At 42.1% G+C, this 15,842-nt stretch overlaps 1 protein-coding gene across 7 annotated transcripts in view; it reads left to right on the forward strand.

Annotated features, from left to right (window-relative positions):
* The window catches only part of LOC106586176 (protein TANC1), a 279,123-nt gene that overhangs the window by 242,739 nt on the left and 20,542 nt on the right, over positions 1-15,842 (forward strand). For all 7 annotated transcript variants that reach the window (XM_014173125.2, XM_014173124.2, XM_014173128.2 and 4 more), the window contains 2 exons: positions 804-989; positions 4,738-4,816. In XM_014173125.2, the coding sequence (XP_014028600.2) occupies positions 804-989; positions 4,738-4,816 (265 nt within the window). The remainder of the gene's footprint in view (positions 1-803; positions 990-4,737; positions 4,817-15,842) is intronic.

Below are 15,842 nucleotides of genomic sequence, written 5' to 3' on the forward strand. Positions count from 1 at the left end.
TCAAATTCAAGTGTTCAATCAATTTTATTTGTGGAATGCCTTTGTTACAATTATGAAACAGAATGCATATATTCTGGAACACGGTAACAGCTTATTTTTATAACAACAAAATAAAGATACCGCAACCACAAGACGCACGGTCAAACGATGAAAGTAGCTTAAACATCATTATAAGCACCAAGTGGCCTTTATAAATAGTGAAACTCGGCATAAAAGCAATAATGGCGTTATAATGAATAAGTGTCGATATGACAGCAGTAAAAAAATATATATATATTGTCAGCTCATGCTTATATTGTGTGCATTTCATTTAGCTGCTATCCCTTGTCTTAACAGTTGACACAATTTTTGTAACTTTCACTTCCTTGACACACTTTGACATAACTTTGTTTGGTTGTAGTGCGTAATAGTCTCCGTTTTTTTCTCTTTATTGTATTCCCGTTGTCTTGTCTTTCTTCAACACCGTTGTGGAGTACGTACAATGGCTGTGCAGGTGCCTTATTTTGTGCAGGCTGAGGGAGCTCCGTTCTCACTTTGTTCATAGTGCCGACCAGACTTGTTTTCTTTGCAAGAAAATTGTTCGCCAATGACAGTGAAGTTAGGAAATTGTTCATGGTGACATTTCTCCCCTTGCCAACGTAAAGTTCCACAAGCCCCATCACCACATTATCTGACACTTGTTCTTAACTGACTTGCCTTGTTAAATAAAGGTTCAATTTAAAAATATTTAAATAATAAAATATGTCACTGTATTACAGCATATAAAACATGTTCAGATGAACCCTGTTGTTGTTTTGTTGCAGGTTGACCATGTGGATAAGAGCGGTCAGTGTGCTCTGGTCCATGCTGCTCTGAGGGGCCACCCTGACATCATCCAGTACCTCTTGGAGCTGGAGTGGACCCCCGAGGGCCAGCAGCAGAACTGCAGTCTGAAGAACAAGGCCCTCCAGCAGGCTCTGATCGCTGCCTCCAGCATGGGACACACACAGGTCAGACTGTTGAATCACACAGAGACACCGGTTGAATCCCAAATGGCACACGTTGCAACCACCCAGTTTACTGCACAGGGTTTGTAGGTCATGAAAATCCTAGAAAAGTCATGGTATTAGAAAATAGTTTTCCAGGCCTGGAAAAGTATGGTTGTGCCGATCTCATCATATTCGTATTCGTACTCGTATCTGTTTTATCTCATGATCGGTAAACCCGGAAGTGTGCTTTAAATGTTGTAAAGCTAATTCCTCAAGTGGGCATTACTGCGCTATCACTCGGAATGCATCACATAGCACATCGTTATGTTCCTTCACTCATACACACACATTGTTAAATGACCCCGACAAATGAAAATGCACATGATTTACTTACTTAGTCCTTTTCTATTATCAACGAAATAGGCTAATAAATATCCTAATGCATGGCTACTATTGCCTGCATTTATTCCAGACACAGATTTAGATAGGGTAATTTGCTTTACCAATATATTTTTTTTAATTTCGAGAAGAGCAAATCTTTTATCTCCCGACACTTATGCCACAACATTTCTACAATGAAAATAAACAATGTACATTTGTCATTTTATTTTCTAATCTATCGCTCTGTAAACTTTCCTGGGAAGAATAAATAATAATAGCAAGACGCATGGGCTTGGATCACGACAGACGTCGTCAGCAATGGAATAATTATACGGACAGACAAAGTAGGCCTTCTAAACAACACCAAGTAGACAGACAGAAACAACCATATGTCCTTAGCAAACAATGATGACTAGCTACATATTCTGATTCATACAGGATGTTTGGAGAAGTGGAGACTTGTGCCCTGAGACGAGTGACTATGAGTGAGTGAAGCAGCCTGTCTGGGAAAATGAGAGCAGAGAGAGAGTGACTTAGTCTAATCCAATCGTTGCAGCAGGCTCAACTGATACCCCGCCCATTTCTTTACAGACAGCAGAACTAGCCAATAGTTGTTCAGAGCACACTGCGCATCACATTGTTTGAGTGAAAGAGAGATGTGCGCTGGTAACAGAAAATAATACTTTTTTTTCCCGATCACGGATAATTTATAAAAATACTTGTGTCATAATCCTATTCGGAAAATTCTCCATATCTGTTACGATACTATTTTTGCAGTACTCGGCGCAACCCTATGGAAAAGTTTTGGAAAATATAAATATCCGAAATGTTTTGGAAAAGTCATGGAAATTAGTTTAATAATTTTGGCTCATGTAAATAATTTAGGCATACTTTTTAAATGTTGTATCAATCACATAAAAATCGACATATCAGTCATCGCGCGTTTCTGTGTGTGAATACTTGCGTATGTGTCCTAAAAACATGCCACAGGCAAATGGCCGACGTGCAGTTGATGAACGGGACGTGTGCTACATACTTTGGTTGTAGAACGATGGCTCATACCTTGAATATTAGGAGTTGAGAAATACATCTGACACCGTTGGAAAGTTGGCATTCCCCTCTAATCAACATTAGCCATGTTATTCTGACAATGTTAAAGATATATTTATAGAATAACCTAATTGACAAACAACTTCCACAGTGGCAGGAGGTTTTGGTACAAGTAATCAGAGTCCACATTTGTGACCGACTGGCACAAATTGGTCTTATGTAGCAAAATTTGAAATTGTGTTTTTTACATTGGATAAAAGTAGACTCAGAGCTACACAAATAGCATACGCTGCATTTTTGAGGAACAATAGGACAGTAATCCTGCTTTGAAAGTTGATAAACTTGTAAATTCACTTTTGAGAAAATGTCCTTTGGTACCTAGTGAAGAGATCTTCTTTGGTGGTGTCTCTACAGTATGTATACATGAAAAAGTAAGCATACATTTTATGCATGCTTTTTCATGTATACATACTGTAGAGATACCACCAAATTATTGGTCATGGAAATGTGGTTAAAAGTCAGGGAAAAGTCATGTGTCAAAAAGTGTATGAACCCTGACTGCAATATACACCCACACGGGTCAGTCCTGTACTGTACACAGGAGAGTTCTCCTACACAGTCCCTCACCTTTACAACTCCACAACACAACCTCACCTCTGTGCTTTGGAAACAAAGATGATTCCACTGAAAACTTCAGCTGAACGCTCTTCTTGTTTTCATTTATGAAATAGGCTGTAGGTCGACCATGCGTACAGTATTGATCCCATAGTATGTCTGCAGCAGTGGAGGCTGCTGAGGGAAGGACAGCTCATAATAATGGCTGAAACGGAGCGAATGGAATGGCTTCAAACCATGTGTTTGATGTATTTGATACCATTCCACCAATTCTGCTCCAGTCATTACCACGAACCCGAGCCAGTCCTCCCCAATTAAGGTGCCACCAACCTCCTGTGATTTGCAGTTAGCTGCCCAGGAGAGGAGCATAGTGGGCTGTGGGTTAGGGATGGGCCTTTGAAATGATTTCACTGTTCAAATGATATCATGCTATTTTTTCCAGGTATCCGGAGAGTCGAATACATGTGTTTTAAAGAAAACTTTGGGGGGGGGAACTTCAATGGAGACTTGCTCATGCATGTTTTAGCAGAATGGTGGGGGATGGGCAAGAGATAAGCAGGGGCCGGTGTGTGACAGTATGGGGTTGGCAAGGAGAGAGAGAAAGTAGCCAAACCATCTCGCGCTAGTTAGACAAACTTGTTGCTGCCATAGGTTGGTTATCTATCATACGATCTGGTAGTGCCTGTCTTGACTGCATTAAATCGCTGTAAAGAAGCTAGCTAGCTACAGTAGCCAGCGAAGTTAGCCAACAAACTAGCTAAAGTAGCAAGGCTAATTGACTGTATTTTACTGCGCTCCCCGTAAATGTCTACAACGACTCCATTAATATGAAACAACAGCCTACCTGTTGGTTGATCATTGTAGCCTACTACTCCTCATTTAGCCAACTTAATGGCATAATTTTCATTCCATTTTGCGTTGATTGGAAATCTGCCACTTCACTTGCTAGACATGGAGCCGCTTTGATTGATCGACAGTAACAACAAGCTACAATAACAACAAGTTATACGTGTGAAACATGTATAGTCTACCAGTGCCTTTTTTATGGGGCACACTCATAAAAACTGTCATAAAACGTTTGTTTTATTAAAAAGTTGAATGTTATGGTCTGTCCTTGTAGGCTACGTAGCAATGTCACATAGATCATGTAATAAACATTTTGACAAAGCCAAAAATAGGTCTATTTTGTATACTATCCCAAGTAATCAAAAACAAACGTCTGTTTGAATATTCTAAATACCGTGTCAATCCCTACTGTGGGTTGATTGATGCCAGCTCCTCATTAAAAGGGCTGTGATACTGTTAGCCCTATACACTAGGGCTGTGGATCGACAGTATTATAGAATGGGCCAGAGTGAGCTATCGACCTCCACCTCCACGGAGGGCCCAGTGAGAGAGGAATGTAAAGGAGAGCACAGACAAAGGGGCTAACTAGCACTACCGACATATTAATACCATTGGGCCTGTACTACACAGCACGGAGAATCTCTACTATAGAGGCTATAGAGACACTAGTACATGCATCAGCACTCTAGTCCAGTGATTAATTTAACATGCGCCAGAGAAGCATAATTTGCTGGGGCAGCTTTTTAATCGACCCACAGAAGTTGATTCGTCGCTCCGGTATTTCTGCGATGTAACCAGCACGGCATAGAACTAACTCATAGCTTTTATATTTGATGCTTGGATTCTGTGTCATTAATCAAAGTTTCTCGTTCGGCAGGTTGTGAGAGGCTTGTTGGGGTTGAATAACGAGCACGCTGTGCAAATTGATGGCCAAGACACTCTGTGGGGAGAAACCGGTACGTTTTCTCTCGATTTTTCTTATTTTCTTTTTCATTTTTTTCTCTCGATTTTTTTTCCAATATGTTGTTCCCTTTGTGTTAACACTTGTTGTAGTATCAGTGTTTCTACAGTGGCATTACTGTTGAAATTGTGTACGCTTGTCCAATGTTCTGTATTTTATCTCCTTCCAGTAACATAACACTTTCTTTTTGCATGATGTAGTTGTTCACATTTAGCCAAATATCTGTTCATTTTTATTTTTACTGCCTGTCTAATTTTCCCTGTCCTCTTCCCTTAAAGGGGCCATCTGTAGTTGCTACATCCATTTTTGGACTTATAAATGAATTATATGTACTCATTGATTCTTAACTTATTAATGCCTCAGAAGCTTAGTTCAACTGTCATCAGAACCCAAAATATAAGCTTGTTTTGTTAAGTTCATGTTTTAAGTATCCCTATATTTCTGTTATTATGGTGCTACTGTATCACTCTGTTATACCTGCGCCGTAGTCTCACTGTTGATGGACCTAGCATGAGTACAATGGCAACCATAAACTGGAACCTAGTCATTGTGTCATTTTAAGTTAGCATTGGTAGCAGAGGATGGCTAATAACTACAATGTGCCACCTCGGTTCGACGAGAAGAGGTCGTATGAAAGTTGGAAAAATTTACTTGGAATCTGGACACGGGTTACTAATCTGGACGAGAAAAAGCAAGCACTTGCGGTGGTATTATCACTCGAGGGAAGAGCGAGAGATACAGCACTGGAAATATCCATTGAGGATTGAACAAGGATGACGGTATGGGAACTTTGATCAGAGCACTGGATTCTGTCTTAAAGAAGAGAAAGACCGTGCCTACGAGGCATATTCAAACTTTGACAGTTTTACTATAGACATTTCGGTTGCAATGACGGACTACATCATTGATTTCGAACAGAGGTACAATAGGATGTGAAAGTACGACATGGTTCTCCCGGATGCAGTGTTAGCTTTCAAGTTTATTTATTTTTGTTTAACCTTTATTTAACTAGGCAAGTCAGTTAAGAACAAATTCTTATTTACAATGACAGCCTACCACAGCCAAATCCAGATGATGCTGGGCCAATTGTGTGCCGCCCTATGGGACTCCCAAATCAAATCAAACTTTATTTGTCACATGCGCCGAATACAACAAGTGTAGACCTTACCATTAAATGCTTACTTACAAGCCCTTAACCAACAGTGCAGTTCAAGAAGACTTAAGAAAATATTCACCAAATAGACTAAAGTAAAAAATAATAATAAAAAGTAACAAGAAGAATAACAATAACGAGGCTATATACAGGGGCTATCGGTACCGAGTCAGTGTGCGGGGGTACAGGTTAGGGGTGAAGTGAGTAGATAATAAACAACGAGTAGCAGCAGTGTACAAAAGCGGGGGGGGTCAATGTAAATAGTCCAGTGGCAATTTTATTAATTGTTCAGCAGTCTTATGGCTTGGGGGTATAAGCTGTTGAGGAGCCTTTTGGTCCTAGACTTGGTGCTCCGGTATCGCTTGCCGTGCGATAGCAGAGAAAACAGTCTATAACTTGGGTGACTGGAGTCTATTATATAGGTCCTGGATGGCAGGAAGTTTGGCTCCAGTGATGTACTGGGCCGTACGCACTACCCTCTGTAGCGCCTTACGGTCAAATGCCGAGCAGTTGCCATACCAGGTGGTGATGATGAATGTGATGATGGCGCCGGTGGGTAGGGCTGCCGTCTTACCGGCCCTCAACCAATTGTGCTATTTTGTTTGTTTTTCCGCGTTGTTCGTAACTTGTTTTGTACATAATGTTGCTGCTACCGTCTCCTATGACCGAAAAGAGCTTCTAAACATCAGAACTGGGATTGCTCACCTCAAACTGGACTAAGAGTTTTTCTTCAATGAGTCGGATGCCAGGGATATGCTGTTGACACCCGACCAGGCCCCGATCCCCGTGATTCGCTGGAGAAGGAAGCAGAGGTTCCGAGGCAAAAGATCAGGGTGCCTTGTGAGGACCAGGTCGACGACTGGCTTATCTGCCCTTGCCCTCTGTTCTGCTATCTAACATTCAATCGCTAGAAAATAAATGGGACAAACTGAAAGCACGTATATATTCTACCAACAGGACATTAAAAACTGTAATATTTTATGCTTCACCGAGTCGTGGATGTACAACGACATTAAGAACATGGATCTAGTGGGTTATACACTCTATCAGCAAGACAGAACAGCAGCCTCTGGTAAGACACGGGGCAGGGGCATATGCATTTATGTAAACAACAGTTGGTGCACGATATCTAAGGAAGTCTCAAAGTTTTGTTTGCCTGAGGTGGAGTATCTTACGATAAGCTGAAGACCTCACTATTTTCCTGGAGTGTTTTCATCTGTTTTTTTTTTTGTATCTGTCTATATACCACCACAGAGCGAGGTTGGAACTAAAACCGCACTAAATGAACTGTATTCCGCCATAAGCAAACAGCAAAACGCTCATCCAGAGGCGGCGTTCCTAGTGGCCGGTGACTTTAATGCAGGGAAACTCAAATCAGTTTTACCGAATTTCTATCAACATGTGAAATGTGCAACCAGAGGTAAAATAAAATTCTAGACTACCTCTACTCCACCCCCAGTACAAAGCTCTCCCTCACCCTCCATTTGGCAAATCTGACCATAACTCTATCCTCCTGATTCCTGCTTACAAGCAAAAATTGAATCAGGAAGCACCAGTGACTCGGTCTATAGAAAAGTGGTCAGATGAAGCAGATGCTAAACTACAGAACTGTTTTGCTAGCACAGACTTGAATATGTTCCTGGATTCTTCCGATGGCATTGAGGAGTACACCACATCAGTCACTGGCTTTATCAATAAGTGCATACCCCAACCAGAAGCCATGGATTACAGGCAACATTCGCACTGAGCTAAAGGGTAGAGCTGCCACTTTCAAGGAGCGGGACTCTAACCCGGAAGCTTATAAGAAATCCTGCTATGCCCTCCGAAGAATCATCAAACAGGCAACTCGTCAATACAGGACTAAGATCAAATCGTACTACACCGGCTCCGACGCTCGTCGGATGTGGCAGGGCTTACAAACTATTACAGACTACAAAGGGAAGCACAGCTGAGAGCTGCCCAGTGACACGAGCCTACTAGACGAGCTAAATAACTTCTATGCTCGCTTCGAGGCAAGTAAAACTGAAACATGCATGAGAGCATCAACTGTGTGATCACGCTCTCCTTAGCCGATGTGAGTAAGATCTTTAAACAGATCAACACTCACAAGGCCGCAGGGCCAGACGAATTACCAGGATGTGTACTCCGAGCATGCGCTGACCAACTGGCAAGTGTCTTCACTGACATTTTCAACCTCTCCCTGTCTGAGTCTGTAATACCAACATGTTTCAAGCAGACCACCATAGTCCCTGTGCCCAAGAATACTAAAGTAACCTGCCTAAATGACTACCGACCCGTAGCACTCACGATTGTAGCCATGAAATGCTTTGAAAGGCTGGTTATGGCTCACATCAAAACCATTATCCCAGAAACCCTAGACCCACTCCAATTTGTATACCGCACCAACAGATCCACAGATGATGCAATCTCTATTGCACTCCACACTGCCCTTTCCCACCTGGACAAAAGGAACACCTATGTGAGAATGCTATTCATTGACTACAGCTCAGCGTTCAACACCATAGTGCCCTCAAAACTCATCACTAAGTTAAGGACCCTGGGACTAAACAGCTTCCTCTGCAACTGGATCCTAGAATTCCTGACGGGCCTCCCCCAGGTGGTAAGGGTAGGTAACAATACATCCGCTACGCTGATCCTCAACACAGGGGCCCCTCAGGGGTGCGTGCTCAGTCCCCTCATTTACTCCCTGTTCACTCATGACTGCACGGCCAGGCACAACTCCAACACCATCATCAAATTTGCTGATGACACAACAGTTGTAGGCCTGATCACCGAAAACGATGAGACAGCCTATAGGGAGGAGGTCAGAGACCTGACCATGTGGTGCAAGGACAACAACCTCTCCCTCAACGTGATCAAGACAAAGGAGATGATTGTGGACTACAGGAAAAAGAGGACCGAGCACACCGCCATTCTCATCGACGGGGCTGTAGTGGAGCAGGTTGAGAGCTTCAAGTTCCTTGGTGTCCACATCAACAACAAACTAACATGGTCCAAGCACACCAAGACAGTCGTGAAGAGGGCACAGCAAAGCCTATTCCCCCTCAGGAGACTGAAAGAATTTGACATGCGTCCTCAGATCCTCAAAAGATTTTACAGCTGCACCATCGAGAGCATCCTGACTGGTTGCATCACTGCCTGGTATGGCAACTGCTCGGCCTCCGACAGCAAGGCACTACAGAGGGTAGTGCGTACAGCCCAGTACATCACCGGGGCCAAGCTTCCTGCCATCCAGGACCTCTATACCAGGCGGTGTCAGAGGAAGGCCCTAAAAATTGTCATAGACTCTAGCCACCCTAGTCATAAACTGTTCTCTCTGCTACCGCCACGGCAAGCAGTACCGGAGCACCAAGTCGAGGTCCAAGAGGCTTCTAAACAGCTTCTAGTCCGAAGCCACAAGACTCCTGAATAGCTAATCAAATGGCTACCCAGACTATATGCACCTCCCCCCCACACTCCTACTACTCTCTGTTATTATCTATGCATAGCCACTTTAACAACCCTACCTGCATGTACATAATTATCTCAATTACCTCGACACCTGTGCCCCCGCACATTAACACATTGACTCTGAACCGGTACCCCCTGTATATAGCCCCGCTATTGTTATTTACTGCTGCTCTTTAATTATTTGTTTTTCTTTTTATTATTTGAATTTTTTAGGTATTTTCTTAACTGCATCATTGGTTAAGGGCTTGTAAGTAAGCGTTTCACTGTAAGGTCTACACCTGTTGTATTCGGCACATGTGACAAATAAAATGTGATTTGATGCAACCGGTCAGGATGCTCTCGATGGTGCAGCTGTAGAACCTTTTGAGGATCTGGGGACCCATGCCAAATCTTTTCAGTCTCCTGAGGGGGAAAAGGTTTTGTCGTGCCCTCTTCACGGCCGGATGTGATACAGCCTGGAATCTAACCAGGGTCTGTAGTAACGCCTCTAGCACTTAGATGCAGTGCCTTAGACCGCTGCGCCACTCGGGAGCCCAAGTTGCTAGATACTGCCTGTCTGGATGGTAGGGAGAAACCGTTGGCTTCGACTGCTTGTAATGTGCTGACTTTTGCATCAATGAAGTCGGCACTAAAAGTACATTTAGTGCTGAATTGTCGTGCCAATAACAGATGGAATGCAAGTGAGTGACGCAGCATATTACACTGAGCAGCAGAGAAAAGGCGCTACAAGTCACGTTCTCAAGACAACCAGACATGCCCGGCATAAATCCACTGGACAGGTATGGAATCAAAATGTGCAATCTGTCATAGCACTTACCATTCGTTTAAAGACTGTCCTCATAAAAATGAACAATTTAAACTAACAGAGGAAAATGTAAACAAAGAGAGAGAGCCGTGTAACCTTACACTGATTGACACACCAAGCAACAGAGATTTCAAATTTGGAGATGAGAGAATCGTCCAATTGACCAAGAGAGTCAAGATACCAGCAAAAATTGGTCATACTAAGTGTCACATTGAAACAGAGGGGGTCCCTACAGAAATCCCCTTACTATTAAGCAAAGCTTCCCTCAAGAAGGCAGGGGCTGTACTAGACATAAAAAATGACAAGGCAGTGATGTTTAAACAACCAGTGACCCTTGAACTTATTACCTCAGGCCACTATTGTGTAAACATTTTAGAGAAAGACATCACACAGAGTACATGTAAAAATGAGATTCTGATGGACACAGAGCACATGGAAATTCTTTCAGTCACAGAGAACATGAACACAGGAAAAACACAAAGTATTGTTAAAACTTCAAAAAAGAGTTTAGACATGCTACAGTTGACAGACTTCAGAAATTATTCAGCAGTTCTGGGATAATGATAATGAGAGTATTTACATTTTACGGCAGATAGTTAACAGTTGTGAGACATGCCAGAAATACAGCAAACCTAAGCCCAGACCAGCTGTTGGTTTGCCACTGGCTTCCAAGTACAATGAAACAGTGGCTGTAGATCAACATGAGTTAGGACCAAGTGTGTGGTACCTTCACGTTATTGACCACTTCACACTCTTCAGTGCTGGAAGCCTTGTGAATACAAAGAAACCCAGTGACCTCGTCAAGCACTTCATTCATTCCTGGATATGTGTGCATGGCCCGCCCCAGAAATTGTACAGTGACAATGGAGGAGAATTCAATAATAATGAAATAAGAGAAATGGCTGAGAACTTCAACATGGAAGTAAAGACAACTGCTGCATACAGTCCATGGAGCAATGGACTTCTGGAGAAACATAATCAAACACTCACAGAGATTGTGCTGAAAGTGAAGCAAGACAATGGATGTGACTGGAAACAGCCCTAGATTGGGCTTTGATGGCAAAAAATGAAATGCACAATGTTCATGGCTACAGCCCATACCGACTAGTGTTCGGGCAGAACTCTAATCTTCCTCTGTACCAGTGGTGGAAAAAGTAACCAATTGTCATACTTGAGTAAAAGTAAATATACCTTAAAATAAAATGACTCAAGTAAAAGTGAAAGTCACCCATTAAAATACTACTTGACTAAAAGTCTAAAAGTATTTGGTTTGAAATGTACTTAAGTAAATGTAATCGCTAAAATATACTTTATCAAAAGTAAAAGTGTAAATCATTTCACATTCCTTATATTAAGCAAACCAGACAGCACAATTTTCTTGATTTTTTTATTGACGGATAGCCAGGGGCACATTTCAACACTCAGACAAAATTTACAAACAAAGCATTTGTGTTTAGTGAGTCTGCCAGATCAGAGGCAATAGGGATGATCAGGGATGTTCAATGTCCTGTCCTGCTAAACATTCAAAATGTAACTAGTACTTTTGGGTGTCAGTGAAAATGTAAGGAGTAAAAAGTACATTATTTTCTTTAGGAATGTAGTGGAGTAAAAGTAAAAGTTGGCAAAAATATAAATAGTAAAGTACAGATACCCCAAAAATCTACTTAAGTAGTACTTTAAAGTATGTTTACTTAAGTACTTTACACCATTGCTCTGTACTGGTTGATAAGCCACCAGCACTTGAAGGAACCAGTGTGAGTGCATGACAGCACCTTTCAGCAGTACAAGCAGTTAGAAAAGCATTCACTGAAGCAGGTTGTTGAGAGAGATTTCACAGGGCTCTGCATAAACAGTTTCAATCTACCGACGAGTGTACTACAAACGAGTTGACTGTCAATAGTGGAAAGGACCTCGAGTAGTCATTGGCCAAGATGGTGGGTGATATTTGTGAGGCACGGAGGCATCATTGTCAGGGTGCATCACTCAAGATTGCGGAAAGTAAATGATCAACAAGATGGAGGGGCTGTTGCTGAGAATCAGTCTCCTAATGAAAATGACAAAAAGGACACAATAACAGACAATAACCTACCAGATGTTGCATCCAATGATATGGACACTGAAACTGACACAGGAAATGGAGCAGAGACCTTCAACCATGACACAGGTAATACTGTTGACCGTTCAAATAAGGAAAACTTTCAACAACAGCCACGTGTTAAGAGAACATGGTTGTTCCAATCTGAAAACTGGATAAACTGTTAAATACAGTTGAAGACGGAAGTTTACATACACTAAGGTTGGAGTCATTAAAACTCATTTTTCAACCACTCCACAAATTTCTTGTTAACAAGCTATATTTTTGGCAAGTCGGTTAGGTTATCTACTGTGTGCATGACACAAGTCATTTTTCCAACAATTATTTACAGACATATAATTTCACTTATAATTCACTGTATCACAATTCCAGTGGGTCAGAAGTTTACATTCACTAAGTTGACTGTGCCTTTAAACAGCTTGGAAAATTCCAGAAAATTATGTAATGGCGTTAGTAGATTCTGATAGGCTAATTGACATCATATGTGTCAATTGGAGGTGTACTTGTGGATGTATTTCAAGGCCTACCTTCAAATCAGTGCCTCTTTGCTTGACATCATGGGAAAATCAAAAGAAATCAGCCAAGACCTCAGAAAAACAATTGTAGACCTCCACAAGTCTGGTTCATCCTTGGGAGCAATTTCCAAATGCCTGAAGGTACCACTTTCATCTGTACAAATAATAGTACGCAAGTATAAACACCATGGGACCACGCAGCCGTCATACCGCTCAGGAAGGAGACGTGTTCTGTCTCCTAGAGATGAACGTACTTTGGTGCGAAAAGTGCAAATCAATCCCAGAACAACAGAAAAGGACCTTGTGAAGATGCTGGAGGAAACAGTTACAAAAGTATCTATATCCACAGTAAAACAAGTCCTATATCGACATAACCTGAAAGGCTGCTCAGCAAGGAAGAAGCCACTGCTCCAAAATCGGCATAAAAATGCCAGACTACGGTTTGCAACTGCACATGGGGACAAAGATCGTACTTTTTGGAGAAATGTCCTCTGGTCTGATGAAACAAAAATAGAACTGTTTGGCCATAATGACCATCATTATGTTTGAAGGAAAAATGGGGAGGCTTGCAAGCCGAAGGACACCATCCCAACCTTGAAGCACGGGGGTGGCAGCATCATGTTGTGGGGGTGCTTTGCTGCAGGAGGGCCTGGTGCACTTCACAAAATAGACGGCATCATGAGGGAGGAAAATTATGTGGATATATTGAAGCAACATCTCAAGACATCAGTCAGGAAGTTAAAGCTTGGTCGCAAATGGGTCTTCCAAAGGGACAATGACCCCAAGCATACTTCCAAAATTGTGGCAAAATGACTTAACGACAACAAAGTCGAGGTATTGGAGTGGCCATCACAAAGCCCTGACCTCAATCCTATAGAAAATGTGTGGGCTAAACTGAAAAGGCGTGTGCGAGCAAGGAGGCCTACAAACCTGGATCAGTTACACCAGCTCTGTCAGAAGGAATGGGCCAAAATTCACCCAACTTATTATGGGAAGCTTGTGGAAGGCTACCCGAAATGTTTCACCCAAGTTAAGCAATTTAAAGCCAATGCTACCAAATACTAATTGAGTGTATGTTAACTTCTGACCCACTAGGAATGTGATGAAAGAAATAAAAGCTGAAATTAATCATTATCTTCTATTATTCTGACATTTCACATTCTTAAAATAAAGTGGTGATCCTAACTGACCCAAGACAGGGCATTTTTACCAGGATTAAATGTCAGGAATTGTGAAAAACTGAGTTTAAATGTATTTGGCTAAGGTGTATGTAAACTTCCGACTTCAACTGTACATGGACAAAGAAAGTGCTATTCCACACACAGCAACCGTTATTGGACGTGTAGGAAAAGCCAAAGGAAAACACCAGTACTGGTACAACTTGCAGTATTCTGAACGAGCTACACAGGTCAGCTGACCTGTCACTTGTAGATAACCTCAGAATTGAACCAATGGAAAATCGAGAAAAACAGAATGACATCCAAAATGATGATGTACTTGAAATAAAGGACGTGTCATTTGACTCAGCTAAACTAGAGGAGCTCAGTAATTAGAGGAAAAATTGAGTGTTTGAGGAAGTCAAAGACATTGGCCAAAAATGTGTCTCAACAAGGTGGGTGTGTACCCTTAAAGAATCCTTAACTGGAATAGTGCCTAAAGCACGTCTAGTGGCTAGAGGTTTTGAGGAGCTGGCTGCTAAACAACTCCCAAAAGACTCACCGACATGTGCCTCAGAGTCACTCAGATTGCTGATGTCAGTGATCTGCCAGAAAAAATGGAAACTTAATTCCATAGACATCAAATCTCAATTTTTACAGGGAACAGAGCTGTCAAGTGACATTCACGTCCGACCTCCACCTAAAGCTAAGAGTGAAGGAACACTGGAAACTAAAAAAGTGTGTGTATGGCCTGACAGATGCATCACTTTTCTGGTACAACAAAGTCACTGCAACAATGCTGAGTACAGGTGGAAAACTATCACAAGTGGATCCTGTAGTTTTCTATTGGCTTGATCAAGACTACAATGTGACTGTACTTGCCTGTCATGTTGATGACTTCATCTGGGGACTTCATCTACAACTGTGATTCCACACCTCAAAGCAGTTTTCCAGGTCGGCCGTGAGGAGCATGATAGTTTTTGTTATGTTGGCATAGAGTTTATTACAGTTGACGGAACAATACTGACGCAACAGGAAAGCTATGTCATTAATCTTCAACCCATCCACATGGATTCTTCAAGAGCCGTAGAACGGAATTCCCCTCTCTGTGGAATTGAAGCTGGTCAATTGAGGTCAAAGATAGGTCAAATTCTATGGGTTGCTAGACAGAGTAGACCTGATGTAATGTTGGCTGGCTGCAACTTGGCATCAAACACAAAACACGCCACTGTACATTCATGAGGCAAACAAAGTTGTTCGTAAACTGAAATCACAACATGTGACTCTAAAGTTTCAGCATGTTGGAAAAGATGACTCTCTGAACTAGTTGTCTTGAGTGATGCTTCCCTAGGGAACCTTACAGATGGAGGCACACAAGATGGACATCTAATCGTGTTAATGGGTGAAGGAGGAAGATTCTCACCTATCTGTTGGCAGTCAAAAAGGATCAGAAGGGTTGTCCAAAGCACACTTGCTGGGGAAACCCTTGCTCTTGCGGATGGAATTGACGATGCCATCTTTCTGACAACTCTGTTCTCAGAACTTACCACTGGTGAGACAAAACGGCACATTCTACCTGTATTTTGTGTCACTGACAACTACTCCATAGATGATGCTGTCAAGTCAACCAAGTATGTCACAGAGAAAAGACTGTCTTGAGATTAGCAGCATTAAGGACCTTATTCAAGCCCAGAGAATCCAGCGGATTCTGTGGTCGGCCACAAAGGAACAGCTTGCTGACTGTCTGACTAAAAGGGGAGGATCTGGTCTTGTGGCCGCTTGAGTAATACAAATAAAAACTTTGTCACATCCCATTTTTAATGGG

This window comes from Salmo salar, chromosome ssa25 (genome assembly GCF_905237065.1).
Source record: "Salmo salar chromosome ssa25, Ssal_v3.1, whole genome shotgun sequence".
NCBI lineage: Eukaryota > Metazoa > Chordata > Actinopteri > Salmoniformes > Salmonidae > Salmo > Salmo salar.